This window comes from Amphibalanus amphitrite, unplaced genomic scaffold (assembly GCF_019059575.1).
Source record: "Amphibalanus amphitrite isolate SeventyFive unplaced genomic scaffold, NRLGWU_Aamphi_draft 000465F_arrow, whole genome shotgun sequence".
Lineage (NCBI taxonomy): Eukaryota > Metazoa > Arthropoda > Thecostraca > Balanomorpha > Balanidae > Amphibalanus > Amphibalanus amphitrite.
In genome coordinates this window covers 292554-319964 of record NW_024881959.1, presented here as the reverse complement: position 1 = coordinate 319964, position 27411 = coordinate 292554, and the positions used below count along the sequence as shown (strand labels likewise).

At 49.7% G+C, this 27411-nt stretch overlaps 1 protein-coding gene across 4 annotated transcripts; it reads right to left on the bottom strand.

Annotated features, from left to right (window-relative positions):
- Positions 1–1974: 1974 nt before the first annotated feature.
- On the bottom strand, positions 1975–16684 carry LOC122391997 (zinc finger protein draculin-like). 4 transcript variants are annotated; one of them, XM_043386391.1, is made up of 5 exons: positions 16550–16684; positions 11058–11918; positions 9025–10768; positions 8222–8280; positions 1975–4532 (listed from the first exon to the last, which is right to left on the bottom strand). In XM_043386391.1, exons 1-5 carry the CDS (start codon positions 16604–16606, stop codon positions 2523–2525), a joined length of 4731 nt encoding a protein of 1576 aa, XP_043242326.1. In that variant the 5' UTR covers positions 16607–16684; the 3' UTR covers positions 1975–2522. The 4 variants fall into 4 exon arrangements, with proteins under 4 accessions (XP_043242326.1, XP_043242327.1, XP_043242328.1 ...); XM_043386392.1 differs by lacking the exons at positions 8222–8280; positions 9025–10768; positions 11058–11918; positions 16550–16684 and adding an exon at positions 5012–5051; XM_043386393.1 differs by lacking the exons at positions 8222–8280; positions 9025–10768; positions 11058–11918; positions 16550–16684 and adding an exon at positions 4627–4671.
- Positions 16685–27411: the final 10727 nt, after the last annotated feature.

Sequence of the window (27411 nt, the reverse complement as noted above, 5' to 3'; positions counted from 1 at the left end):
GCACTGAAAGTGGAAGGGGGAGGGGCAGAAACAGACATTGCTGGCCCCCAGCCTGTTTGAACCGAGGCTGAGGCACGGTCACCCTGGCCCCCAGCTAGTACGCCTTTGACGAACTATGCCGACCCCAAGCAGATAAGGTCAAGCGTTGGTCGTTTGTATACGCATTCTCCTGCACCGTGCTAGTATTGTCTTAGTATTGCCTATACCTTTTTAGTGCTCGCTGTCCCGCGCCTCGTATTCAACAAAATGCTGTCACCAGGACTCACAGACTTGTCTCTGATATGGTTTCCTTCATTGAGTGAAGGAAATTGCGGTCAATAACGCTGTAGAAACAAAAAGGAATCCTCAGTCCTCATTAAAGGGCAAGCTGAATAGTTGTCAAGTTACCGGGTGGTAGGTTAGGTACAGACAGACACTTAAGTCAGCAAAAAGTGGGGGGGCCAGTTAACATTGCTGGCCCCCCCACCTCCGAAAGTGGGGGGGCCATGGCCCCCCCGGCCCCCCCTGTTCCTACGCCTATGGCCAAAAGCCATCAAACCAAACCTACATGGTCCGTTTGTCAAGTTGAAATTTAAATAAAATGAACACTGAATCAATTTCCATCATCACAGATGAGGGGCGCTGTAACTACTTTCTGACTTTCACACCATAATGGATATCAACCAAGGTATGTATAGTCGACTACAGAATGATGTTCCACTATATTTGCTTGGAGTGGTAGGCTGTGCCGCATCACTCACACGGGCTGAGTTCACAAATTATAGCTTTGTCCCAATGCTCACAATCGATACGTTTAATTGCGTGATAAACGGCACAACTTAGCGCTCTGGTCAAGTGAGTCAACTGATAGCTTCTGAGGAGTGGAACATCATTCTGTAGTCGACTATACACCCAAATCTGGTTTTCTCACCGGTTTTAGCCACACATTCGTTTTTTCCGCGACGCGCTAGCTCCACCAGGGGCAAAACGGCGAAGGGGAGGGGGGTCGTACCCCCCCCCCCGGCCGGCGCGTATGTAGAAAACCAATAGGTCCGGCGAGGGTCAAGAGCCCCACACCGGCTTCTCAGGGCTTGCCGGCCTCTCGGGGCCCCTTTGCCAGGACTGCAAAGTCGATATATTTTCAGTGACTCCGACTCCGGCTCCGACTCCGGCTTTCAAAAATCAACTCCGACTCCGACTCCGCAGCCCTGCCCTTGGCGACCTCTGAGAGCTACTCGCTGGGCGGCTGGCCTCTGAGGGCCCTTTCCGTCCTATTAGTGACCAGCAGCTCTAATATCCAGATCCTCACATCCGCCTGTAGCCACACACCAGTTTCAGCAACTTACAAGGGCCCATGACTGCTACTGTGATGGCCCTTACCAGTACTTACAACTTCCAAGTGCCGACACCGGCGTCTCTGGGAGCCCCTATCCCCAAACCCTGATAGTCTCCACCAGCAACAATGCAAAAAGGAAACATTGCGGGCCTTGCAAGAAGTGCGTGAAATCACGATTCCGCGTGCATGGTATAGTTTCAGATCATTCCCGGCCCCAAAACAACATTTTACATATTTCCCTATCGATTTAAAATGGTGAGGTCACAAGACCTGACCTGAAAATGTGGTTAGTGTCACAAGACCCGACTTGAATCAAAGGTCAGGTATGCCAAGTTTCAGTTCTCTATCTCTTGCGTTTCCCGAGCTTTCTCGAAAAAAGCACTAGTAGGGGCGGCGGGCATTAGGTATGCATCATGCATTATACACGAGCTAACGCGTTTTTTGTCTGAAACGATACCATGTCATTAAATGATTTCGATCAGTCCTCCGCAAGTAAACCAAATAAGCTTCCATCCTCCCAAACGGTTTCAGCCAAGGGCATGCTCGGAAACAACGTAAACAATCTGGCCATTAGGTACTGGCTAGTTATCATTCCCTCCCTTCATTTCCAATAAGGTTTGCAACGTTAGCGCTGTAGCTTAAACGGAAAACAAACGAAAAACAGCGCAACATGAATATTTATGTCGATAATAATACTGCACGGCACACAACGTATAGGTGTCAAACCAATCGAGACAATGGTGCTGCAAATAAATAGACGGACCTAAATGCTAGCACAGCACTGCAGTGTAATCACAGAGAGGAAGTGATCAATCGTTTTACGCTAACACTTAGAGCTAGGTAAAGCACATGAACGTGAACTAAAAACAATAGCTTAATGCAGAACAAAAATAACCAGGCCTCGTCTCGTCAATCACCGTCGTTATAGTACAATTTACGGATCAATCAATCACGCTTTCTTCTCAGAAAAGGGTAGGTACGGTACGGAAATCGACTATAGATTGACACAGACATGAACAACACTTATCCTAATTATAAGGCCATCACCCTGAGTTAACTTCAACAGGCATATGCTCAAAGAGCCACAGGACAGTGCATAGAACCACGATGCACGGCGGTTGTTTGCAAGTTTTGCAGTCAGGATTTTTATGATAACTATTCTATGAAATCGTAAAGCCTCGATATGGAGACCAAATATTGTTTGCAGCTAATCGACAATTAGCTCTTCCTCTGACGACTCTGCTCTCTGGTTGCCCGACAGACGGTCTGGCGAGTTCACAGCACGCACCGTCACTCGGTCACACTCCTGTTCACGAGGCTCTCCAGGAATCTGAATATGGAGGACAGGCTCACCAGATACGGCACCCATCCAAAACACCTCTGTGGCCGCATTCGCAGGACTTATCACCATTCCTGGGGCCGTCGTGACACCTGAACTGGGGTCAGCACCATCAGTAGCAGCCTCGCTGCCAGGGGGCTCCCAGCGCGCGTCACTCTGGCTCTGCGGCTCTCGGTCGGGGGTCTCCCGCGATCCTCCCTGTTCCGCGTTCAGCGCCGGCCCGCCGTGCGTCACCGCCATGTGTTGTCGCAGTCCGGCCGCGCGCCGGAAGCAGCGCCGGCACCGGGAGCAGAAGTGCCGGCGCCGACCGCCCTCCTCGTGCTCCTCTTGGTGCAGACGCAGGTTATAACGCCGCGTGAACGACTTGGAGCACAGCGTGCAGGCGAAGCGCGCGCTGGCGCCGTGCGTGGCCTCGTGCAGGCGCAGGTAGGAGACGCGCCGGAACGCCTTGCCACACGTGCCGCACGAGAAGTGGCGCTCCTCTGAATGTGTCTCGAGATGTTTCTGCAGACTGGGGCGCGTCTTGAAGCGCAGGTGACACACGCTGCACTGGTGGGGCCGCTCCGTGTTGTGGGACACCATGTGCCGGTTCAGGTCATATTTCTGCTTGAACTTGAGATCGCACATGGAGCAAGCAAACTCGCGCGACTCGCTGTGGCGTTTCCAGTGCGTCTTCATGGCGCTCGACTGGGTGAAGCGTTTCTGGCAGATGGGGCAGGGGTACGGCCGCTCGCCAGTATGTCGACGCATGTGCGTGCGCAGCGTGTTGTCGGTGGTGAAGCACTGCTGACAGACCGAGCAGCGGTACGGCTTCTCTCCCGTGTGGATGCGCCGGTGCTGACGCAGGTGCTCCGGACGCTTGAAGTCCTTCTGGCAGAAGTCGCAGACGAAGCGGCCGCGAGCGTCGTGTGTCAGCCGGTGCACGTACAGAGTGGCGGCCACCTTGAAGCACTTGACGCAGTGCGGACATTTGTACGGCCGCAGGCTCGAGTGGGTGCGCACATGCCGGTTGAAGTTACTCTTCTCCTTGAAGGCGCGCTGGCAGATACTGCACACAAAGTCCTTGGCCTGCTTGTGGATGAATGAGTGTGCCTGCAGCTGGCAGCGTTTCTTGAACGTCTTACTACACTCGGTACACGTATACATGACTCCGCACTTGTGGTTGTCCAACATTTTACTCAGGATAAATCTTCGCCCGCACTTGGGACACTCCAGGGGTTTATCCTGCTCACGAACTCGTCTCCGGGTGACGTTCTTGGACCCACTTTCGACCCCGGGCTCTACTTCGCCCGGCTCCTGGCCCACCTCCAGCTCGGCCTCCGCCGGCCTGTCGTCCTCCGGCGACTGTCGCTCGTCCTCCGGCGTCCCGATCGGTCCGTCCTCCGGGGGCACGGCGTCGAGAGCGATGAACAGCCGGCCGTCCTCCTCGTCGGCGTCTTCGTCGCTGGCGGCCGGGTGCGCCGCGCTCGACTCGGCCGCGTCGTGGTCGTCGCAGCCGTACAGCGCCCGGTTGGCGGTGAGGAAAACGCGGCCGATCTCCTCGTCGACGACCAGCGGGGATGTTGCGGTGACCATGCCTTCGGTGATCCCCGTCATGTCCATTTCGTCGTCGGCACCAGACGGGTTCCACACAGCCAGCGGATCGACAGTTCCGGTCGCCTGCTCGACTTCCGGCCCGCTTCCGGCTGCGGAACCGGCTGCAGTTCCGGTCATCGATTTTGAGCGGTCTGAGCTGGCCTCGGTGACGACGTTGTTGTTTAGGTCCACGTCTTCGTCGTTGGTCAAGTAAGACTGATCTATAGCAGCCAAATCGGTGGGAGATCCGGAGAACTGCATGGTGTCTCCGTCACTGAGGCATGAGCTCCAACTGAATTCCGGCTGTCGGGAGAGAGAGGTGTGACAAGAAAAGTTCATAACTTTGATTTAGAACATGCAGAGGCAGTGTAATAATATATAGCTGTATATTACTGACCGCAAGACTGACCGGGCCTTAACCGTGCCACTGCCGACCTTGCTGCCGACGAAATTATTTGGAACTTATTCAGTTCACTTATTTCTGCCTACAGCCCTCGTGCTTCGCACTTGGGCCTCCGTCAATTTTGCAAACCTAGCTTCCAAATAATTTCAAACGGCTTTCGCCAGCAAGATTTGTATGCATGCCGTACGAGTAGTAAGAAGATTTGCCAGGTTTTGACGACACTCATTTCAATTGTTTTGACCTAAATTTTGCGACATTGAATGCGATAATAAATATTAAACCACGGGTAGGTAGAGCAAATCTTTCAAACGTCGAGCCGATAGGCGAGACGTTTAAAACATTTTTTACCTACGAGCGGTTTAATGATTTTATCCCGTACCGCCCATATCTTTCTGGCGCTTAAACTTGGTAAAAAATACATTTTATATAAAAATACGACATGCTTTAGACCAGACGAAATGTCTACTAGACGTTAAACAGTTTGTTAATCGTCTAGACGTTTAACAAATCAGTTACACGACTATTGATAATTTTCTCTCTTTGCACGTGAAGCAATTGAAAACACTGTCTTACGGTGCGAGATAATGACGCTTGTCGCTTACGCGACTTCAATGTGAAATATTGGCGTCAATGTACTGACTACTGAGTTGAGTGAAATGATTTTGATTTACGTTATAGTTTGTTGTTTTATCAGCAAATAACCGCACCACAGATTTTGTGGGAAAAGGTCATATCTACCATGAAAACCTGTTTAAACATTACTCTTCAGAACGGATATTGAATTAATGGTGTGGACGAGGGCATTTTAGTGTCAGACGTTATGTGCTTCTTTCTGAAAGACGTCAAAGGGGGAATGGTTACTGACTTTTGAGGAAAAGACCGGCAATCAGGCGCTTTCCTGCGGGACGTCTCGCTCCCCCGGTAACCTTTTACATCCAAAACTGCGGCTCAACGTCTCAAATCTTAACGCTCATCTTATTTCCTTGCAAAACAGTGATTCCCCTTCCTGCCCGTGTGGACACCCATCTGAAGACGCACAACATTTCCTGCTAATCTGTCCACTCTTTAACACCCAACGAGAGAACCTCTTCCAATCCCTATCGCTAATCCTCGATACCGACTTTTCCGATATTCCTCCCTCCCAACAACTTGACATACTGATGATTTTCGGCACTGGGCTGCGTCGGGGCACTGACAGCCGGGTCGCCACCGCACTGCAGCGCTTCCTTATCCAAACCCTCGCCTCTAACCTAACACATCCTAATTGCAATCCTAATTCCAATCCATACCTTGTCCAGTTATGACGGCGTGTCTGGCACGGAACAATTGGCATACTGCCTGTACAGTAGGGCGGTACTGTATGTACAGTAGGGCGGTAGAAGTCTTATTTTGTTTCATTCATTTTTTAAGTTTCGTTCATTTTGTTACCATTATTGCAAGCGGCGCCATAGATTTAAGTGCATAGCACTTTTGCGCCAATTGCTTATGCTATTTATGAATTTTATGTTGTTCTAGTGTGAATAAATGCTCTCTCTCTCTCTCTCTCTCTCTCTCCTCTCTCTCTCTCTCTCTCTCTCTCTCTCTCTCTCTCTCTCTCTCTCTCTCTCTCTCTCTCTCTCTCTCTCTCTCCTCTGCCAGAGTCCTTCAGCGATCACTTGCAGTGTGCTGTGTCGCATACTGCGCGATCGCTCGGCCTCACACTCTGACTGGCTGGTAGACTGTGCCGCAACCCACGGCAGCCGTGCGGCACAGTCTACCTTTAGGGGTACGGCTGCAGCTAGTCAGTCGGGGGTCGCTCGGGGCGACGGCGCCGCGCGGTGGGCGGTGGCATATATGTAGCTGGACACAAGGCCAAGGCATGATCATACTGTTGATTTCTTTGTTATATAAACTAGCCTAGACAGGTCGTTAGTGATGTGCTGTGCTGTGATTCTTACGTTGCCTGTTACAAATTCAACGTCAGGATAATTGGCTTTGGGAAAGGCAAACACGACAACTGGTTTTGTTTGCTTTCTTTGCTTTTACTTATGAGTAACGTATAAAATTTATTTTTGTTTACTGTTCAGCAACACTTGATTGACTGTTTGAAACCGATAAAATGAAAAGTATTGCCTTCAACACAGTTAATTTCAAAATCTGCCACCTTTCGGGAAAAGTGACAAAGGTGCTAAGGGCAGCGCCAGCTACATTAGCCCGCGGTAGGAATCAATAGCTACTGAACAAACACGTCCACACGACGGCCTGGCGAGCGCCTGTTTGGCATTCGTACCGTGTTCGTAACGCCGCAGCGCCCTTCGCTACCGACCGCGCCTATGTATTCACTGTCGGGTGGGGGCCCGCGCGTGGGTCGATGACATACCCCCGACCCCCCACCCCCCACCCCTCCCCCGCGGGCGAACCGCTATATCACCGTCCGCACAAAGCTTCGAGGCTGTGTTTCCTGATGCGGACACCGGACTACTTTGTCGCGCCGCGCCGGAGAGCGGCGGTACGAGCTGCCAGCAGCGGCCGTCCCCGCCGCGGCGGCGGAACGCATCACACGCCGGCTGGCTCCCTCCGAGTCGGGCAGCGCCGCCGAGCTCGCGCTCCGGGACACCCGTTATGCAGACAAGCCCCTCGTAAAGTGACGGTTCCGGCCCGATGTCGGCCGTAAGGACTGTGACCTTGGGGCTTGACGATAGCGTACGCTCCGGAATGGCCCACAGTTTCTGGTAAAAGCGCTGCGGGATGCTTTTATTGGGCCCAGCGTAATCGTGTCATAACATGTGAATTTCCAAAATATTTTACATTCAATGAATGAGATTGAGCGGATCCATTAGCGAATTTACCGAATTATGTAATATTTACCGAAAGTCTCCTGACGCAAAATAGCCAGAATGAGGTACCTACATGTGAAATTCCAAAATATGATATTTCAGCCATAGCGCATATGCATGCTACATAAACCAATAGCCATACTAACGCGTTTTACCATTCCTTTTAACGTTTAACGGAGTCAGAAACACGGGACGAGACGAGATTTTCTCATGAACAGAAAGACTAGCCGTAATGTCCAATATTCCGTTAACGCATTTGCAGAGCGTTTTAGTTCCAATGGGCAATTTTGAATACCTACGACTTAACTAGACCGTCAGCTGGCAAGTGAACATCTCGACGGAGAGGCACCAAAGCATGTGAGGGGCATCAAAGGCGTTAAATGCACTTTGATTCCGTTTTTTTTTGTTGGTTAGATTGGTATAAATATGGGTTAAGTATGGACCTTATGATCGACTATCCGTATATCCGTACATTTGTTGAAAATGAATTAGGCCACAAGATATCATTTGCCGATGAACTGCATGTTGTATATGTAACAACGCATTAAATTCGTCGCAATTTTTAAGACATCAACTTGTAGTTTTTTTTTATTTGGATCATTTCTGATAAATAAATTGGCATCAAGAGAGACAGCTCTTCGTCTATCTCAATTTTCCTCAGATATATTAAGCTGATGCGACTAATTTAACGACAAAAATAACAGTTGTGTGACATGCAGTCAATTTTCTATTCTTAGAGAAGTGTGCGGTGTTACCGGCGCTCTGGGCCTCACCATGTGTCTGCTCGCCGGCGCCGGCTGGTCGGGGGAAGAGGCGGCTGACCGGTCTGCATCTGACGGCACAAAACACAGCACGGGTCAGCACACACGACCCTAGGGGAGGGGAGGGGTGAACAGGGGAGGGGCCGTCCGGTATGCAGCGCGGAACGGCGGTGTAACGGCAGCATCGGGCAGACACGGTGCGCAAAACACACATCCGTACGCGGCGGCCGCGCCCTGCGGTATCGACAGTCAGCTGGGGCAGACGGGAGGGGGGGGGGGGGAGGACGATCACAACCCTGGGTAATATGCAGAAACACGGGCACAACACTGGGGAGGAGAGAGTGAGAACGGGGAAAATTGGAGAAGCTAGAGGGATGGACACAATTCTGGAGAGGAGGGAGAGGACGGACACAACACTACGAAATGAAGACAGGAGCGGATACAGCAGGATTGAGACATGCACTCACACTGACGTAGCACACGATAGACAGGTATAGCCGGTCGGCGGTCACTGCGGTGAACAATAGGTATATGTGACAAGCAAGGAGCCGGGCTCAGGGCATGGGATAGACTGATTCTGTGTTAGTTCTGACGCTGAGTTAGGACTGTTCATTGCGGTCGGGAAGACGAGACATGCAGTGGCAACGAAAGATCCGTCAAAAGGACGAGCATGGAATCGCCACAGCAATAGGTAGTGTAATCATTGGAGAAATAAATTTGACACTCGATGGACACATGTAATAAGCTAAAACACACCACTCAAACATCTTAACAGAGCTCACCTATATTCCACATTCTGGTCAGTACGCACTCACCTGTGTCATTTCCTGACGTCGGCCCTTGCCGCTGTCCATTAGCCGCCGACGGGTCCAGAGTCGTAATGACTCCCGGAGACACCCACACCCCCTCCGTCCTCCCCGGCACCCTCCTGACTGGGTCTGGGTCACATCCAGCGGACGTTTCAGTAGCGGGGAGCTTCTTCTCCGCCTTCGTCATATGCAGGAGACCGTCAACATCCGGCGACATCAGGATGTGCGCCGTCACCGTCGCTGGCGGAGCGCGAAAGGAGCGGCGAACGGAGAACTCCATACTCTGATACGCTCCTTCGCTCATGCTCATTGTGATCCCGTCGTGAAAATCTCCTTCTTGTGTCGTAGACTCGTTCTTTCCCGATGACCTGGTGGCGTTGGAGTCATCGCCAGATAACACGTTTGACAGCACAGGCACCGGCTGGAATCCGGGCAAAACTGTAGTTTTTGGAGCATTCAGTAACAACTCCGAAGTGGAGGCGTTCCAACTGGTTGACAATGGTGCATGCTGAGCGCCCTTCTCTTGTTTGATCGTTGCGGAGGCTGTGTCGGGAGGGAGCTCACTTATCTTCTCCCTCGAGCTCTTCGGTCTGTCGGTTTGCTTCTGTTGCTGCTGCTGCCGTTGAAGTTTTCTCAGCTGCCGTTTGCAGGCAGCACCCCCGTCTCCTCCAGGTCGCACAGGACTGGCCCGGGCCGAGGCACCCCTTCCACTGTCTTCCGGAACCGTGCTGCACTGTTGCCACACGTTGTTCTCTCGGACGATCTTCAGCTTGAGCGACTTCCGGTGACGCTTCTTGCTGGAGGTGCCGTAGTTCTGGGCTTGGCGCACGTTGGTGGAAAACCCGACGGCTCGCTTCTCCTTCGGCTCAGGAAGATCCCTCTCTGGACATGCTGAATAGCTGACGGTGCTGTTGCTCATGGAGAAACTCGATGATGACGTCATCACTTTTGTTGTACTGGACTGCTCGTCACAGCAGTCTCCAAAGTCAGTAGAAGAGGCATAAGTAATAACTTCTTGTTTGCATGTTACTCCATGAGCTAGCTCAGAATCTTGTGCCTGCTCGTTCGTCGGAGTGCTAGTCGGATCCGTTCCAGAGTTGATGTCAGAAGAAGTGAAATCCCCCTTCCTTGGCTCTCTCACTTCAACGGTTTCGCCAGACCTCATCGGAACAGAATCAACCAAGTGCGTAGCAGCTCTGTCCTTGACGATGTAAAGTTGTTCCCCATTTGTGATATCGCTGTACCACCCACCTTGGCATGAGTTTCCGGCAGCCTCAGAAAAACACTCCAAGATGTGAAGAGTTGAGCTATCCTGTCGAACGGATAGGTCAACAGGCAGCGTGCTCGCGGTTTCCAACGCCGTGTGGTCACGTTCAGTGACGGTGGAATCCTCGTCGTCCATTGGACAGCTTACCGTGCTCATTCGGTGCAGGTCCTCAGCTTCGACGTCAACCTGAAGCTGATCCGAGACACTCGTCGGGTGGACAGACTCCCGTGTGTCCACAACAAGCAGAGGTTCAGCCTCGTCTCCCCCAAAGGCTAGCGGAGTTTCTACCTCGCTGGTGGAAGCCCCAGGAGTGGTGTCGGTGGGACTCGGCAGGAGAGTTTCGGACTGCAGTGACGGGTCAGAGGCTGTCTCCGACAGACGACACGGCGCGTGCTGTTTCCGCTTGGAGCCCCACCGCAGGGGTGTGAGCTGAGGCTGAAGGTACGGCCGTGATTCGCTGACCCTCCGTCGCCGCTCCTGCCCCTATCGAAAAAAGGTGACGAACGTTAGGTATTTGCGGTAATCATGCCATAATGACATTCATGCTGGAGAAGACGCCGTGACCGGACAAGAGGGTGCGCATTGCGCGAGATGCCTCAGAATTTTGAAACACTTGTTACGCAGCATTGGCCCCTTCTCAGGAAAAAGGGAAATCTATACTTGTAGATAAAGAAAACGGATATTTATGGCGTATAACATCAAACATGATATCATCTCTGGGTAATGACTATTAAAAGTGATTGCTTACGGTTAATTTACTTGCCATGATTACCTTTCGTCCATCACATGAAGTGTCATCAGGCGCAGACAATCCCGTTTGAAGCATCTGTTGTTGCTGTTGTTGCAGAAGCTGTTGCATCGACCGTGACGCGTCTTGTTGGCTGTGCTGCTGATGCGGAGCTGAGTGCGACTGCGGCTGAGGCGGCTCAGGCGGTCGCGGCTGCTGAGGCTGCTGCGGCGTTTGTGAAGGCTGTGGCAGCGCCCCGGGTGGCTGGAGTGCTGGCGGAGGCGGCTGTGGCGGTGGTGGCGGCGGCGGCGGCTCGTGACTGCTCGGTGACGGTCGTCTCGTCGCCTCCTGTCTCGCCAGCAGTCCCTCCACGCTCCGCAGCAGGGCTCGGGTGGCACCCACACCGGACGCCACCATCGCCGACCGGAACCTGCGAGCCAACGCGTCCTCCTGCGAGGTCGCCGCCGCCTCCGCGGCATCTGCGGCCACCCTCTCCAGGACCCGCGCCTCCACCTGCAGACTCTCCACACAATGGACCAGCGCGTGGCAGAGGGGACACAGCCTCCCGCCGCCGGCCGCCCAGAACGGCGAGCCAAGGAACACGCACCAGCGCCACACCTTCTCGGGCAGCGGCAGGCGGGGCGCGGCGCTCCACTCACTGTACATGTTGATGGCGGCGCCTCCGCCGCCGCAGATGGTGCACGGGGAGCCGCTGCAGCCGGCGGCGGGTCGCGGGGTCCCCACGGGCAACGCAGGTGGATCCCAGGAGGGCCGGCCGGCGGCGCGTACTGCGTGCAGGGGTAGCAGGTGAGGCAGGCCACCGGTCGGGAGCAACACCGACGGGCCCGTCGGACGCACCAGCTCCACCTGACTGCCCTGGATGCGCACGTGCTGCATTGTCGAATGCTGCAACAAGGAGAGGATAAATGGGTGAAATGGCCTGAGGGATTTCAAGGGAGACGTCAAGGCGGGTGGAGCAGGGAACGGGACGAAGCAACACCCTATATACATTATACATATTACATACGCATTGTGTTCATTCGTCTAATGACACTCGCGCGGCAAACTCATGTCAGTATCGGTTGTTGTCAGTTCCAGACGCGCCTGTGTCAGTGCCAGTCGCACCTGTGTCATTGTCGGTTGATGCCAGTGTCATGGTCGGTCTCGCCGTCAATTGATCGGTTGATTGTCGGCTGATGCCCGGTTGATTGGCGTCCGTGTCCGACTCGGTGGCAGTACCTGTTTTGGTGTCTGTATCAGTGTCGGTGTCGCTGTCTGTATCGGTTAATATCGGGTCGGTTGGTGTTGGTGTCAGTGTTGGTTGGTGTTGGTGTCAGTGTCGTTCTCGGTTGGTGTTATATAAATATACTCAATCACATCGCGCCAGCCGGCGGGGCCCACATCCATCTCGGCGGGCCGCGGGGCCGGCGGGGCGCGACCCAGCGCCCATTGAGCGGCGGAATTACATTGGCCTCCAATGATGGACGTGTGTAACGGCCCGCTGAGAGGAGAGGGAGGGGGCTCCGCATCCGACGACCAGTTCAGAGTATACGGCTGAGGTGGGAGAGGGGGAGGGGGCTCCCCGCCTGACGAGTAGTGCAGAGTACGGCCGGTGTAGGGGGGGGGGGAGGGAGGACTCCCCGCCTGACGACCAGTGTAGAGTATGGCCGACCGGCGGAGACGGGGGAGGGGGAAGGCTCCGGTCAGATAACTCCCAACGATATTTCGAAATATTATTTTCAAACAACAAACGGTGACGCCGTGTTCAGATGGCCGGAGGGAGGGAAGGGGAGGGAGAGTTTATACGAGTGACAGCGAAGCGACTGGCGATCTGACTGCGATTTAAGAATAATCTGCAGAAAAGGAAAGAGAGAAGGAGAAGGAGGAGGAGCAGGAGAGAGAGAGAGAGAGAGAGATAGAGAGAGAGAGAGAGAGAGAGAGAGAGAGAGAGAGAGAGAGAGAGAGAGAGAGAGAGAGAGAGAGAGAGAGAGAGAGACAGACAGACAGACAGACAGACAGACAGACAGACAGACAGACAGACAGACAGACAGACAGACAGACAGAAAGACAGGGAAATAGAGAAGAGATTGCATGCCTTTTTATGTGTGCAACATTATTCTGTAAAAGTTCTCGACAAAAATGTGTTAAGAAATTACAAAAGGAACAAGAGTCCGCAACGCAGTTATCGAAGCCCAGTTTATTGGCTTTCCATTTATAAAGAATGTGCAACAATGTGTAGTGTGATTTTCACCCGTTGACCTATGGTGGTAACGTTAATGTGATCTCATTTTTTTTTTTAGAACGATCGTTGATTCGGTGTAGGAGAGGCGACCATTTACATTATACTTTTTTCTGGGTCGAGGTCACTAAAACTGACATTGTGCCTGTTAAAAGACAGGGTAAACACAAAACATGTAACATCAGGAAGTACCTATTTGAATCCGTTTTACTTTTCGCTCAAACAAAAATGATTCGGAGTTTGATCTTCGATTTCGCCCCGGAGAGGTGAGCCTGACCAAATAATGATAAAAAAGCTGAAATAGCTTATTTGCAAATATTTTGATAGTATATACTCCGAAATGGCACAACGAAAAATCGAAATATGGAAAGACGATTTTAAAAAAGCAACAGATGGAAAAGAAATTCTGCCGGTAAAGATCTTGCATTTTGATTCATGACGCCGGCTCGACTTTCAATTTTGCAGGTATTTTCCTTAGCCCGCGCATGACTGGGGTATTTTCCATAAAGCGAGTGACTGGGGGGGGGGGGATCTCCAGAGCCCCCTCCATTCTCCGAAACTACTGGGCTGATCGTCAGAATTCAAACGGTATCTGATAGTCCTGGAAAAACTGTCGAACGAAACCTATTTTCATTGACCTCGAGGTCACCGATGACGTCACAGGTCAGGTCAAAGTAAAAATCATTGGCATTTTTGCTTGTTCACAATTTAGGCTCTGGCCGCCGGCTGACAAGTTCGATCAGGCTCATTTTTGGTTTACGCACTCCTTGATATATGCCTTAGATACACTGAGGGTACCAAACTTTTACTTCGAATTTTTCAAGTCAAGGCCAGGTCATCCTAGGTCACGAAAATTTTATATCATATGATCACGTGACGCATGTTTTATGGTCCATTTTACTTGTATATTTCGAAAATAATGCTGTCTGTGTCATTTGAGGTCATTTTCAGCTGAATTTAACAGAGGTCAGGGCAAGGCCACTTTCAGGTCAGAAAAGGTCAAATATTGAAAATGAAATTTTTCAACATAAAAGGTGCCTATCAGATGCAGTTTGAGCTCAGGAACACGATAGTACCATTTATATTGCTGTACGATGTTGAAAACGTACTGAAAATGGTTTTGAAAAATATATAATTGTAAAATTTTGACAATAATGCTAATAACTTGGCTATTTTTGAAGATATTAGGCTAAAGCTTGCTAGAATAGTTCATCAGTGTGTGTTCTATCACATATATTCCGGTTTTTACGAAAAATCAAAAAACTTTTGAAAAAAAAATCAAAAAAATATATTTTTGGTAATTGTAAAAACATATTTTTCAAAACTTTCAAACTGTCGAAAATTCGAGATAGCAGTTTGATAGCTACGTATATTTGTAGTCCACTGATGCAATGAAATTGGATATAGCTTTAAAACTAAGCTCTTAAGAGCGTTTGCCTTAATTCAATATTTTGCATCAAAATCGGCCGACATGACGTCACTCTGACGTCATTTTCGGCCAAACTATGGTAGCCAGAAAGTTGAAATTTGAACACAAGGTGTCAAATGAATGCCACTGAGGGTACCGCAAGTTTCGTGTTGATTTGTCAAGCGGTTTAGAAGATATTGCCGAAAAACGGGAGGGGGGCTCTGTAGAGCCCCCCCCCACCCCCCAGTCATGCGCGGGTTAGCACTTCATGGGACCTCCTTCTCAAGAGCCTCCTATTGCAGAATGGTAGGAATGTCTGAGCCCATAAGTCCATGCAGGAGCTTTGACAGACTGGGGTGGGGTGCAAAAAAGGCCCCCGTAGTGTCGCACTCGGCTGGATCCTAACTAGCACCGTGCTTGCTACTGGCGCGAGAGCATCAGTTTATGACACTAACCGCATGCTAGCTTCGAAACAAATACGCTGGATCATCAGCGCAATTGTGCCGAGTGATGATATGTCGGTCTGAGATTTACATGAGCCTTAGGCTGCATTCTATGGTCGCATTATTCGGTTCGTGGCGTCTGGTGCCCCGATAACCTCCGAAGCCGTGGCCTAAAATCACAAATAATCAAGACAGGTGCTTCCTAAAAGTGTAAGGAGAATATTTTGCATAATGCCGCACATTTGCCTGAACAAACAAGTACCTATATCCACGACCATATGGAATTGATAAATGGATACCAGGCTGCTGAGTAATGATTTCATATTTCGTTTGCAAGGTCACTGGTGGGTCCAGAAAGGCGGCCTTAGACACTGCGAGGGGAGGGGGCAACATGGGCATATCCCCAAAAGTTTCTCTAAGTCCAAAACAAACTCACCGTAGATTTCTTACGCACTACTGTATAATTTAAAACAAACTTTATTTCATAAAAGTTGCTTAATTTTCTTTTACTCTCGAAAAAACGCAAATATTCGTCGTCTTCGGGCGCTACCTAGATCCGCCAGAATACAAGATCAGATGCTTTGATTTTACTTTTTGGACCATGCGAGTCGTCTTGTACATCTAACATCGAGCAGGTCATTTGAGGTCATGCGCCGAGCTGCTCGTCAAATCAAAGCTTCAGACCAAATTGGAATAGTGTGCTGAGAGGGAGAGAAAGAGGGTAAAGGAGGAGGGAATAGAGAGTGAGAGAGAGAGAGAGAGAGAGAGAGAGAGAGAGAGAGAGAGAGAGAGAGAGAGAGAGAGAGAGAGAGAGAGAGAGAGAGAGAGGAGAGAAAGAGAGAAAGAGAGAAAGAGAGAAAGAGAGAGAGAGAGAGAGAGAGAGAGAGAGAGAGAGAGAGAGAGAGGGGGGGAAAGGAGGAAGAAATAAAGAAGGGAGAGTTCCTGTTGATTGAACAACGGTCTGTTAACTACTGGTAAGCCTGGGTAGCATAGCGTTTATTGTGTTCTTCTACTCACTATGTATATTGTAAGCCCGTACCAATATGCGCTTATAAACTTGGAATGCGTAGTGACAAGTGACACATATAGCCTAATGCTTGTGACCTCTAATAGTGGTTTGGCCTGTTATTGGTCCATCATCGCAGCCATTCCCAGCGCCATTAAGGTCTACAACAGAGGTGTGGGGCACATCGAGACTCGGTCGATGTAAGCCTCATGCATGCCAAATTACTCTATCGTACCTGACGCCACATGTCCGCCTGAATACAGTTTACCGACGGCCCGTAAACTGACCCAACTACCAGCAGCACAGCGAAGTCACCTACCTATAACAGTATAACGGACAAAGCTGTCACCATGAAACCAACGCAAATCGATGCAATTGAACACCACACAGTCTTTCGCATATTTACACCCACTGCAATATAAGTAAACCCCCACAACTCACCTGGTTGCTGGGTGCGCGCTGTAAGGTCCCTCCGGCCGGTGAACGACTGCCCGACATACATTCGACTGCTCCCCGATCGCCGCAGCGGCCAGCACCGGTGTGGCGCCTCTCGACCTCTCTGGGGACGGACGGCCGGCTCGCCAGTCGGCCGGTCACGTGACCGCCCCAGGGCAGGACGGCGCGGTCAGCTGATGCGGTTCTCGGGTGGTGTCTGGTGTCGCCGCCTCTGGGACCCGCCGATGCGCAGAAAACGAGACGGGAAATAGGAGCTGCCTCGGTCTATTGGTCAGTGACCGCCTCATCTATGACTGCGATGGAGATGAATTTGATTCTAATTACCGTCTTGTTTGTTGTTGAAGTGACAATAGTCATGAAACGTTCACTGCTTTCTTAGTTACGGGGTAGCGGGAATGGTATAACGCTATATATTACTTGCTGAATGAAAATGGGGGGGGGGGGGGCGGTGCTGCTGGGGAGTTAATTGTCGTGGCCGCTGTAGCATTTTGATTATGCCCGCTTCTATGTCCTGAACGTTTATCACCGGTATGCCAGACGATTGATCGTCAGGTTGGTATCTATAAATAGCCCTCACCGATAAGTCAAAAACGTCAAATTACAAAATGCCTACAGTGTTGAGCAATGAGCATGCAAATTACTGCGTAATAATTTTACGTCAGACGTCAGTGCTGAACATTGCTGACGAAGGCATGCACCACGTCAGAGCGTCAGATCCATATTTTACTGTTCAACATCTTGCAACGCAGAGCTGTCGATTTTACCATTAAGCTTTTTTTTTGGTGTATTTCCGATATAGTTATTAGCGTATATTACTCAGAATGTATGGACATATACCTATTTGGTATGCAGTTATCAGTGACTTCATTCATTGATTGGTAATTAGGTAATTGTATAGCATGTCTATTATATTCATTTATGACGGGAACAGCTCCAGAGCAGCTGCGCTGTTGTTGATGAGCTGCAATGCAGCGTTGCCGTGGAGCACACCATTTCGTGCACCTATCGCATTTGCGCTCACACATCCAGCACACGTCGCCGATACACTGGAATGTTCTATTACACGTCTGGCATTTGTCATGGAGGATCGTGGTGGGCCATAGCCGCAGTCAGGTCCGCTGGTCGACCCGCCCCCCCCCCCCCCCGCCGATCCCCCTCGGTCGACGCGATGCTCCGTCGACGGCGTCGACATGCGGTTCGGCTCATTTCGTCTGTTCCGGCCCGCCGGACACAGCCGATGGAAAATTGGAGGGTGTTCGCGGCCTCCTAGCGCGGTCCGGGACGCCGCTGTAGGAACCAATCCAGGGGTGTGGAACGTCTGGAGTGGACAGACTGAAACGACAGAAACTACCGGCTATTGATCGGGTCTGGACAGTGGATAGGCGACAGTAACTTTACCATATATAAGTATGTAGATAGTGTCTGGCTATGAACATTAAGCCAATGTGTGCTATGCAGCGTAAGGTGTATAGTGAATATTGGCCACTAAACTAGCAATAACTATTTTTATTTACATATTATTTTGTTTTTAATGCAATGCATAAGCGTATTCTGTCTATGTAAAAGCAGCCGGTAAAGCATAATTTCATCCATTTTCCTAATCTAACAAACGTGCATAAATGCTGACTATGAGCTGGCTTACTCGACATGCAACTCACGTGTGCATACACGGCGCCTTTTGGCCATTAAGGTCAAATGACTCACGTGACTTGCCACGGTGGGACAGGCCGGATAATTTATCAGCCGAGCCTAAGCCAATGCTCCCATCGTGACCTACAACGATAAAAAGTCTAATTATATGTTTTTTTTTATGCGGCCATGAAATTGGTTTAGGTAAAACTAGTATATAACATTTTTCATACTACTATTGAAAAAAAATTCTGTAAAATATTAGTTGAAAAGGCTTTGACACTTACCTCGATGTTATAAAATCGAGTGAAGTGTGGAACCATATCTTGTGACACTAACCGCATTTTCAGGTCAGGTCAGGTCACTGACCTATGACCGTATAAGTGAGCCTCTGCAGGAGTCAACAGAGAAATATGTAAGCTACTGTTAAGGCGCCAAAAATAATCATTTAACCCGCGCCGGGCCGGTGCTCCGAGACTTTCGCGCCGGGCCGGGGGGGGGGGGGTGTCTGAACACTCCCTTCTAACTCGGTTCCTGGGCCACATAGCGGTAAGCGGCAATCGAAGGAACGTCCAAAATAAGGACGAAAACACTTCGGTCATTTTTTGGGTCAGGTCAAAGGTCAGGTCGCCAGAGGTCACCAAAGGTAAAATGTTGGCTATTTCAACATCTTGGAAACTGCCAAGGGTTACCTCGGGAACCGATAGAGCTACAGCACCGCGGCTCTTTCGCCAACATGTCATCATATCTGACCTCAGGTCAATGGTTTAGCCTCCAGAGAACGAAAACGCCAAAAATAGCCGTTTTTACGAAAATTGTTTTTTCGGCAATAACTTTGGACTCAAAAGAGCCATTACATTACGTTTGCCAGCATCATGTTCCTCTTGTCGAGAAGCTTTGAATGAATTATAATTTGACCTTGAAAGGTTAACTTGAAAATTTGACCTCAGGTCAAGGTCATGACCTGACCGGAAAAGGTCACGCTGCATATCAGTCGATCCGCCACGTCGAGCCGAACACATCTAAGGCGTTTTCATCACTCTAGCATGCCTCTATCAGAAGTTATTAGCGAAAAATTGTTAGATACTATTCGTGACATGAGATGACCTCGGGGACATAACGAGGGATCACAGGTGCCATTTTCCGGTTCAGTGTGTCAATTTTACCTGCATCCCGATATTTGAGCGTGTCTAGAATGGCGTTCGTGCAAAAGAGACGCTTTTCAATTTTCTCCAATTGAATTATAATGGAGAGGCCGCAAAATTGACCTGACCTTAGGCCAACGATATCAAAATTCCGAGATGAACGTTTTATAGATATTGTTACTCTTATCAATCTCTGAAAGTTTCAAGGCAATCGTTCAGTCGGTGTAGCTATGACGAGCATTCTAGTTTTTTTTTTCTGAGGTGAGGTCACTTGGCGTGACATGGTGACCTGACTTTAAGCGACCTGGGTCTGAATTTTTCACAACATGTTCGGAAAAGATTAACAAACAGGTGTGCCAAAAACGGCTGCCGGAAGTGCCGCACTCTTAAGATACCAAATTATTGCTTCCAAATGACGTCACAGGAACAGCGGAGGTCCCAAAAACTAAACAAAGGTTAAAGTGTAATATCTTGAAAACCGGTGAATATTTTTCTGTGAAATTTGATAGATAATAGCCGTTTTCACGACGGCCATCTGGTACACATTTTGTGCACATTTGGTGCAGATTAGGTGCAGATTTGGTACAGAATTGGTCAAATTAGGTTCACTGGCGGATCCAGGGGGGGGGGGGGGGCATTTAGGGCCATGCCCCCCCCCCCAAAGGCCTAAAGTGGCCTGTTTGGCCCCCTCCAAAACGTCAGAAAAATTGCTAAGAAAATATACCTTGATGGAGGTTTTTAGCCACTTGGTGAAGTAAACCTTTCCACAGCATAATATGGAAGCAATATGGTAGCAGTGTGGGTCAGTCAAAAATTGCGCGAGCGGAGTCGACCTTCAAAAAAAGACTGTTGTTGGCACGTGTTTATGGCGCGGCAGCTGGTAGTTGGCGGTGTTTCGCGTGGTGTGGCATCACTGGCGGATCCAGGGGGGGACACGGGAGCCTGAGGTGCCCCTGACAGGCCCGTGGTGCTCTTGCTAGGCCTGTGGTGCCCCTGGACCCTGGCAGGCCTGTGGTGCCTCTGGCGGGCCTAGGGTTAAAGTGCCCCCAACAGGCCCGTGATGCCCCCGACAGGCCCAAGGTGCCTCTGCGTGATGCCGTGATGCCTGCGAGGCCGGTGGTGCCCCTGCGAGGCCGGTGGGGCCGCTGACAGGCCCATGGTGCCCCTGCGAGGCCGGTGGTGCCCCTGCTAGACCGGTGGTGCCCCTGGCAGGCCTGTGGTGCCCCTGCTAGGCCGCTGGTGCCCCTGGGCCCTGACAGAACTGTGGTGCCCCTGACAGGCCCAAGGTGCCCCTGCAAGGCCGGTGGTGCCCCTGTAAGGCCTGTGGTACCCCTGCTAGGCCTCTGGTGCCCCTGACAGACCCATGGTGCCCCTGCGAGGCCGGTGGTGCCCCTGGCATGTCTCTGGTGTCCCTGACAGACCTGGGGTGCCCCTGACAAGCCTGTGGGGCCCCTCACACGCCCGTGGTGCCCTTGCTAGGCCTGTGGTGCCCCTGGCGGGCTGGTGGTGCCCCTGCTAGGCCGGTGGTGCCCCTGACAGGCCTGTGGTGCCCCGGACACCAAGGGGGGTCATGACCCCCTTGGATCTGCCACTGATACATAATATATTGATTTGTAAAGGCGTTATGATTTATGCAATATGCAATTGCAGGCACTTGGTATCCCTCACTTATCCCTCATTGGGGGCTCTGGCGGGCTCCTGAGGGCCCACGTCTATCTCCGGGAGCCCTAGACGGGCTCCTTTGGGTCCTTTCAGTCCACTATAGCATAAGAGGTCTCCATGCGAGTCCATACATCTGAGGGCGTACCCTGACGTCTGAGGTACCCAATTCTGCAGCTCCAATGGTCTCTTACACTGGCGGATCCAGGGAGGGGGCATTTAGGGCCATGCCCCCTTCCCAGAGGCCTAAAGTGGCCCGTTTGCCTCCTCCCCCAAACGATAATGAAACATAGTTCAATCAGTGCGTGGCCCAGGAGCCGAGTTAGACAGGGGGTGTTTTACCACCTCCCGGCCCGCAAAGGGACCCAAGCACTGACGCGAAGCGGGTTAACTGGTCGACAAAAGCAATGGTAAGTGTTTACAAAGTAATATAAAGGCATGGGTCGGGTGGGCTACCATTTAAATATTTTTCTTTTTGGTTGAGAAAAAAATATTCATAGTGTCAGGGCTGTGACGAAAAATAAGTGGCCTAAATCCGATGAGAAAACAGGATTTGGGGGTACCCTAGGTTTGGCTCCTGCACGAGTTGGCCCCCCCAAAACGCAAGCCTGGATCCGCCAGTGATTAGGTTCAGTGTGGCCGTTTTCACGACGGAATAGCAGGCATCTATTTAATCCCCATTTGATCCTTTGGTTCCTCAGGAATTTTAGTAGTTCTTTTTAGTAGGTTCCCCAGCTTTCGAATGAATGGTGCGTTAGTTTGCTATTTTTCTATTAAATATCACATCGATCTACTTTATCTAAGGATTTATCACTGATATCAACATAAAGCGTAAGCACAATTATAAAATTATGAAATTATTAAATACTAGTACAATAGTTAAAAAAAGATACTGAGTTGCCAGGCTACAAAGAATATATTCATTTATGACGCACGACAGACATTTAGAAAGCAGCGCCCTGTTTTATTGCACGCTGCTAGCCGCTTCCATTGGGTTTTGCAGGCCGACGTCATTGGTCGTTACACGTATGATGTCACGCGACTTGTGGCCTGTCACGGCTCTTTAATGATCTCCACTAAATGAATGCAACAATGGCCTTTTAAGTTGATCTCTGTGGCCATCTGTCTATGGAGCGACCAATATGAAAGTTGGGTGAATTTACCGGGGTTACATGACTATGAGCATTGAGCAAGCCATAGACCTCTGTATACAGAGGTCTATGAGCAAGCAAATGTGTATCAGGAATGGATTTAGGTGGAGAATTGCGCTGGACCATGAGTGCTCGAACGCTCCCAATTCCACGCCGGTTTGGCTTTGGAGCCGAGACAGACGATGCGGGTCAAGGTCACCGCTGGGGTAACGGTGGATTGGCTGCGCCCGAGCACCCGTAACGCGGCACAATTCTCCATCTATGGATTTTCCTATTCGCTCAGCATTGTGATAGGCGTTCGTAATTGCATTTACTCTGCTCATGTACCTATCCCCGGTTATTTAAAAGAAGTTTTTGTGGGGGAATATCACGGCTTTAGGTACTCGGTGGCCCTATTCACGACTTTCAAAGAATGCTCCGATAACTAAACACCGCACAGACCATACTGCATTAGTGAATCTGACAGAAGGTCTGTGGAATTACATCCCCCCTCACCACACCCCTAAAAACTCATCCAGTGTCCAAAACCACTTTTATCGACTCGCAAAAAAACAACAACAAAAAAACACACACACATACACACACAAAGCATGGGGCATGTCAGCTCTCAGTTCATTTATCATTGTCTTTACCATGGTTCAATTGCATTGCGCGATTTAAAGCACGTGAGTGCCTATATAGTATATATGTAGAAAATAATATCTACAGCAAAACATCCAAAATTACAAAGGCTACAATGCTTAAAAAGTAGGTTCATCAAGGAAGCCCATTTTTACTTGCGTTGTGTTGCCAACCATGCGATTCCAACGCGGGCTATTCGCAACGTCTGTTAAGGCACGTTAACAACTGACAAGCCGCCACCGCTGCCACTTATTCATAGATGGTTGATATCGCAGCTTGGGCGTCAGCAGCGCGGCCCACAACGCGTCGGCGCCAGCGCACGCAGCTGTTGGCACTCGGCAGCCGGTGTTGCGACTTAACGGCCGGCCGGCTCCATGAAGGAGAAGCTCTTGATGAAGCTTTGTGATCGCCTCATAGCCGCCTTGGATGTCATCTTTCTTGGCAGATCCATCCGTTCAGATGGTACGGTGCAGTCTGGATAAAGGACGAAGTCCAACGCCGCTAACCCCGCGACCGCCACCCCACAACGTGGCCGCAGACCGAACGGGCGTGAGGGCCGTAAGGGCCACCCCGCCATCCGGTAGGTGGCTGAGCAGCCGGGCGCAGCGGCGCCTGGGCGGCGGCCGCGCTGAGATGAAGTCCCAAACCGCCATGTCGCCATCACCGCCATCACCATTGCTGCAGCTGTTCCCAACCGCCTCAATCGCCGCCGTTTTGCCAGCAGTCGCGCCGCGGAATGGCAGAAGCTCCAGAGTAGCCTCCAGCGCCCCTCTCCGCACGTGTGCAGGTGCACTGCGGCCGCCGGGTCCGACGTCCAGGCAGAACATGATATTTCCATGCTGCTCCGACGGTGGGCTGGTCTTGTTTGGGCGTTCCTCCACTGTGACGTCGGTCACGCCTGCCCCGGCCAGGGCGCAGAGGCCGACGTGTCACCATCCGGTTGCGGTCCTCAGTCGGGTCGCAACGTGTACCTCTTCCGCAGCGTGGAGCGCGCTCCCGCTGGGCAGCGATACAGCCAAAAGTAGCATGCGGGCGGCCAGCGCTGCGCCGGACAGCGGACCCATGCCGGGGGTATGCCGGTCTCGGCCATTAGCGGGGTCGTCGGGGCCGAGGCTGTACATACAGCTGGTGACCGCGTGAGCCGCCAATCGAAGCTCACGGCTTATAAGCTCGACGCGGGCATCACACGCCGTCCCGATGGGAGCTCCACGACGCCGCCGCGAACTCCAGCGCGGCTCGCAGCGCGAAGACCAGTACGGACGGCCGGGGCAAACGGCGTGCGGGAGTCGCAGGCGACGTTCTGCGGACAGAAAGGGTTGAGCATAAGCTGGTCGGCAGGACACTCTTGAGCCGAGCCTTTGATGTAATTACAGATGATCCAGAAGCATGCACAAAAATTCATGACACACTATTCTCATTTATGTATTTGCTACATATGATATGATATACCAGCTCATGATCAGTGACGCATTTTGGGCAATATGTTCTAAAGTGAAGTAACTGAAGTTACAGCAAAAGCTTAAAAAAAACAGCTTAAACACACACACACATTCGATAGCTTATGAGAATAACATGCCTTGTGTGCTTAATGCAGGAAAATATTTTTTTCACTTTTTTAGAAACAGCAAAAGAGTTGTCAACAAGCCATGTCAACTATCTAAACAATTTTTATGGAAACTGCTCTAGCTAGCTTAAAGTTCCACAACGTTTCCGGAGCACCGTACCCAAACTCAGTTCATGTTACAAGAAAAAACAGTAATAATGCCTCCTAATTTTGAATGAAATAGGTATAGGTATGAGTAATTTGATTTGGAAAGCAACAAATTTCCGCACATCACTTTAGCAAAATTACTATTTTCTTCAGCCATCAGGTTACACAAAACTATAGTAAACTTTATGATCTAGTTTACACAAAACCAAAGCCCGGATTTTAACAAATGTAGATTAAATTTAAACAATTTTAAAAAATGTATCGTGGAGAAAATGAAAAGTGTAGATTTGTAAAGCCGGGATATTTCAATTTCACGGATTAGGCACTTAAAGAAATATCTTCACCTTTCTTTGAGCCACCAGCCTTCACCCAAGTTTTACACGAATGTAGTGAAGCAGACAATGTGGCAACTCAAAATTGTGATGGTTTGAGATAATTATGACGGTAAAAGAAAAAGCAACACAAGGTTCCTTACCCTCGTTTTTTTCACATGGGTTCAGATGAGGCTTCAACTGTTGCCGACCTGAGGAGCTATAGGAACTTGAGCTTTCCAAAACTCAATTTCTAAGGGCACTGAGCAGTGTTTGGCTTTCATACGAATGCGATAGTAAGTTATATGAAGTTGACAAAGCAAGCAAAGCAAAGCATGATGCCCCGCGCGTCCGCCCGCGACCACGCCCCGCGTCCGACTCCCGACCGCCGCGTGACCCGAGGCGCCCGGCGGTCACGTGACCTACCGGCCGGGACTGCAAACGGCCCTCACCACCATTCTTGTATGACGTCATATCCTACTGAGGTGCTGATTGGTCGGAATTAGATACCTGAAGGTAATTATCTGCCGTAGTTATTTTTGTTTCATTGTTTTGCGTGTTTTCTTATATGAAATGTAATTAAAAAATTTGTCATATTTTAATCACCATTAAAACATAACTGAATAGGTATAAAAGAGAACTCGATATATACTTTCCTTGTTTTTAAGAATTCCGGAATTAGATACCCGAGGGAGCAAAGAGGGAGCAAGTTGCCACGCTGATTTAATACCTCATAGTCGAAAGGTGGGCTACTAGAACCAAAAATTGCTGTGTTTGTAAATAAATAAGTGATTTGAGGGCAAAAAATGCCCGGATTTAAACTTCTAAAATTATTTTGAACATAAAATATTTCAGTTTGAGGGATGTTAAGGCCTCTAAGGGTAGGTACTTTTTAGGTATCAAATAAGTTCCTCTGCGAAAGTTCCGTCGTGAAAACGGCCTGTATCTATTAGAAACTACCAGCTAGGGTTGCACTATTTGCTTATATGCCTCCTTTGTCATATTATCAGAGAGTATCATCGATTAAAACACTGAAATAAATTCATAACACGAAGATATTTGCTGTAAAAGAGATTAGGTGCAGATTTGGTCAAATTGGGTGCATTCGCCGGATAGCCCGTCGTGAAAACGGCTATTGGTTTTTGCTCTTTATGAACCGAGCGACATCACTGTTATGCCAATTCATGAACTTTGTTGAAGGTGGGAGAGTCCTTTAATCAAACACGAACTCAACCTGCAACCATGTGAAACCGCGATTTAATTTCCAGGAGCTTACACTGAAGTCGTACATCGCAGACCTAAATAACATCATATGACTTCACCAAGGTCATCGGAGTTTCTCGTCAATAATTCCCGATCAAATTTAGCTAGCGGGTCGGAAAAACCACCCGAATGGACTCAAGAAGACCTGACAAATTGCTTGATATGTGATGTTACCTCCTTTGACCAGCTTTGCGATCTAAAAAACTGTGACCTGACCTTGAACTGAGGTTGACACCCAATTTGATATATGCTAAACAAAAGTATACCATCTGACGCGCCTGATCATGGTCAGTCTGATGGTATCAAAATCGACGCTATGTTTATTTCTGGCGATATTATTGACCAAAAACCGAACAAATACTTTTGGACGCTCGACCTGATCGCAGGTGTCACCGGTTGACCTGAGGCCTTAACCCGCGCCCCACTGCACTGGGGTCTGCGTATAACACGCCCTACTGAGGGGACTCTTCATAGCCCCCCCTCCTAACTCCAACACTACTGGGCCGATCGTCAAAATTCAAACGGTGTCTGATAGCTTCGGAAAAACTGTCCAGCGAAACCTATTTTCATTGACCTCGAGGTCACCGATGACGTCACAGGTCAGGTCAATTATTAGCATTTTGACTTGTTTACATTTTGGGCTCTGGCCGCCATCTTACAAGTCAGATTAGGCTCATTTTTGGTTTACACACTGGTGAACAGATGCTTTAGATACCCTGAGGACACCAAATTTGATCTTTGATTTTCAGGTCAGGGTCAGGTCATCAAAGGTCACGGAAATGTTTTATCATGCGTCGGTCACGTGGCACATGTTGTATGGTCCATTTAGGCCAAAGATTTCGAATTTGACGTCGTTTGTGTCATTCGAGGTCATCTTAAGTTTAATTTAGCTTAGTCACTTTCAGGTCAAAAAAGGTCAAATTTTGAAGAAAGAATTTTTCAACAAAAAAGGTGTCCATTAGATGCAGTTTGAGCTCCGGAACACGATGGTGCTATTTATATTGGTGTAGGATGTCAAAAAGGTACTGAAAAAATGATTGGAAAAATTTATGATTGTGAATGTTTTGCAATAATGCGTATAATTTGGCCATTTTTGAAGATATTGAGCTAAAACTTGCTATAGTAAGTCATAAGCATGTGTTCTATCATATATATTCCGTTTTTTGAAAAGTCAATCTTTTTAGAAAAAAAATTAATATAATAATATAAATTTTGAGTTTTATTATATATAATTTTCAAAATTTTCTACATTTTGAACATCCGAGATGGTAGTTTGATAGCGCAGTCTATTATGAGTCCCCGCATGCAAAGAAATTGGATCTAGCCAAGAAACTGAGCGCTTGGGAGCGATTGCCGT